The sequence below is a fragment of the Plasmodium reichenowi genome, chromosome 14 (genome assembly GCF_001601855.1).
Source record: "Plasmodium reichenowi strain SY57 chromosome 14, whole genome shotgun sequence".
NCBI classification, from domain to species: domain Eukaryota; phylum Apicomplexa; class Aconoidasida; order Haemosporida; family Plasmodiidae; genus Plasmodium; species Plasmodium reichenowi.
This window is the reverse complement of record NC_033659.1, coordinates 2,862,147-2,863,842: the sequence shown is the minus strand read 5'-3', so window position 1 is coordinate 2,863,842 and position 1,696 is coordinate 2,862,147. Positions and strand designations below refer to the sequence as shown.

Sequence of the window (1,696 nt, the reverse complement as noted above, 5' to 3'; positions counted from 1 at the left end):
AAACAAAAAAAAAATTTAAATTATAAACAAAGTGGAGAAAAAAAAATTATAAAAAACAAAAAAAAGAAAGACAAAAAAAAAAAAAAAAAAAAAAAAAAAAAAAAAAAAAAAAAAAAAAATTTATATGGCTAGCTAATCATAAAATAAATAAAATAAAATACATATATATATATATATATATATATCTATTTATTTATATTTTATATACATATAACATTTCTTTTTAATTTTCCTTTTAATTTTAATATTACCTTTGGTATTTTTTTCCATAACTCCACGATCAAAACCACCAACGTACATATGATGATAAAAAAAAGCAAATAGTGTCCCTTGATATATTCATGAGTATATGGATTTTTTAAGTTATGTAACTGAGCTCTTAAAAAAATAATGGAAAGGCCATTACAGTAACCAATAAAGACTGGTGTAGGTATTAATTGAATTAAAGCAGACATATGGAAATACGAAAAAAAAAATAACATAACTGAACATATGAATATACAAACATATAATCGTTCAATTCCATCTGGTAATAAATCAACATTATTATTTTCAACTAAATATTTGGAGCAAACAGATGCAAAAGCTCCTGTAACACCATGTATAACTGCAGGAGAACCACCAAAAATTGACGTTATTAAAGATAAAAAAGAAGCTCCTTGTAAACCAAGATATGGTGGTATTTTTGCTATCATACAAAAAGAAATCATTTCTGGTAACATGGTTAAACATAATATACATCCACATAATATTTCATTTATATAATATTTAGAAGTTTCTTTAGGTGTATTAGTAAATCCCCATCCCCATTTTATACCGTCTACCATAGAGATAAAAGCTTTCGAAAATCCAATTCTTGTAGGTAAACATATTTTTATATCATTGTCATACACATCATTACGAAATAATTTTGTTCTTTCTACAGATTCATCAATTTTATTAAATTCTTCTGGTCTTTCTACATATTCGTTAACAGTTGCGTCTTCAACTTTATTTGTTTCAAGCATTTTAAGAATTTCTTACCATATATATATATATATATATATATATATATATATATATATATATTTATATACTTTATTTTTATTGATATATATGTAAATATATATACATATATATTAATTTATACTTTGAATTTTTTTAAAAACAAGTTAATATTAATCTATTCTTATTTGGTAAAATTTTTCTTTTTCTTTTTCTTTATCTTTATCTTTTTTTTAAATAATGATATGTAGAAAAATTAAATAAAATAATAAGAACAAAAAAAATAAAATAAATAAATATATATGTATAAATAATTATAAGTCTAATAATTACTATAATAATATTATTTATTATTCGTTAGAAAAAATTCCAACGAATTATTAAATATGTATATACTTTCTTTTTTTTGTATTTCAAAAAAAAAGGTTAGACTTTTTAATATATTCTTGAAACAGCTACAAATATATAAATATATATATATATATATATATATATATATATATATTATGTGTGTATACACCTTTATAAATATTTCTTTTGTTTTTTATTTTTCTTTCTCTTTAATAATTTATATATTTACCAAATGTATCCTCTTTTTAATATTACCAAATATCTTCATAAGTTATTAATATATTATATCTGTTACCTTCTCGTTTTTTTTTTTTTTTTTTTTAAAACTTTTAATGAATAATTTTTTTTTTTTTTTTTTTTT

At 19.1% G+C, this 1,696-nt stretch overlaps 1 protein-coding gene across 1 annotated transcript in view; it reads right to left on the bottom strand.

Annotated features, from left to right (window-relative positions):
* PRSY57_1470400 (inorganic anion exchanger, inorganic anion antiporter) overlaps window positions 1-1,007 on the bottom strand; it is a gene marked incomplete at both ends in the record, with an annotated part of 3,935 nt that extends 2,928 nt beyond the window's left edge. The window contains one exon of the mRNA XM_020115375.1: window positions 252-1,007. Within this exon, the coding sequence (XP_019970032.1) occupies window positions 252-1,007 (756 nt within the window). The remainder of the gene's footprint in view (window positions 1-251) is intronic.
* Window positions 1,008-1,696: the final 689 nt, after the last annotated feature.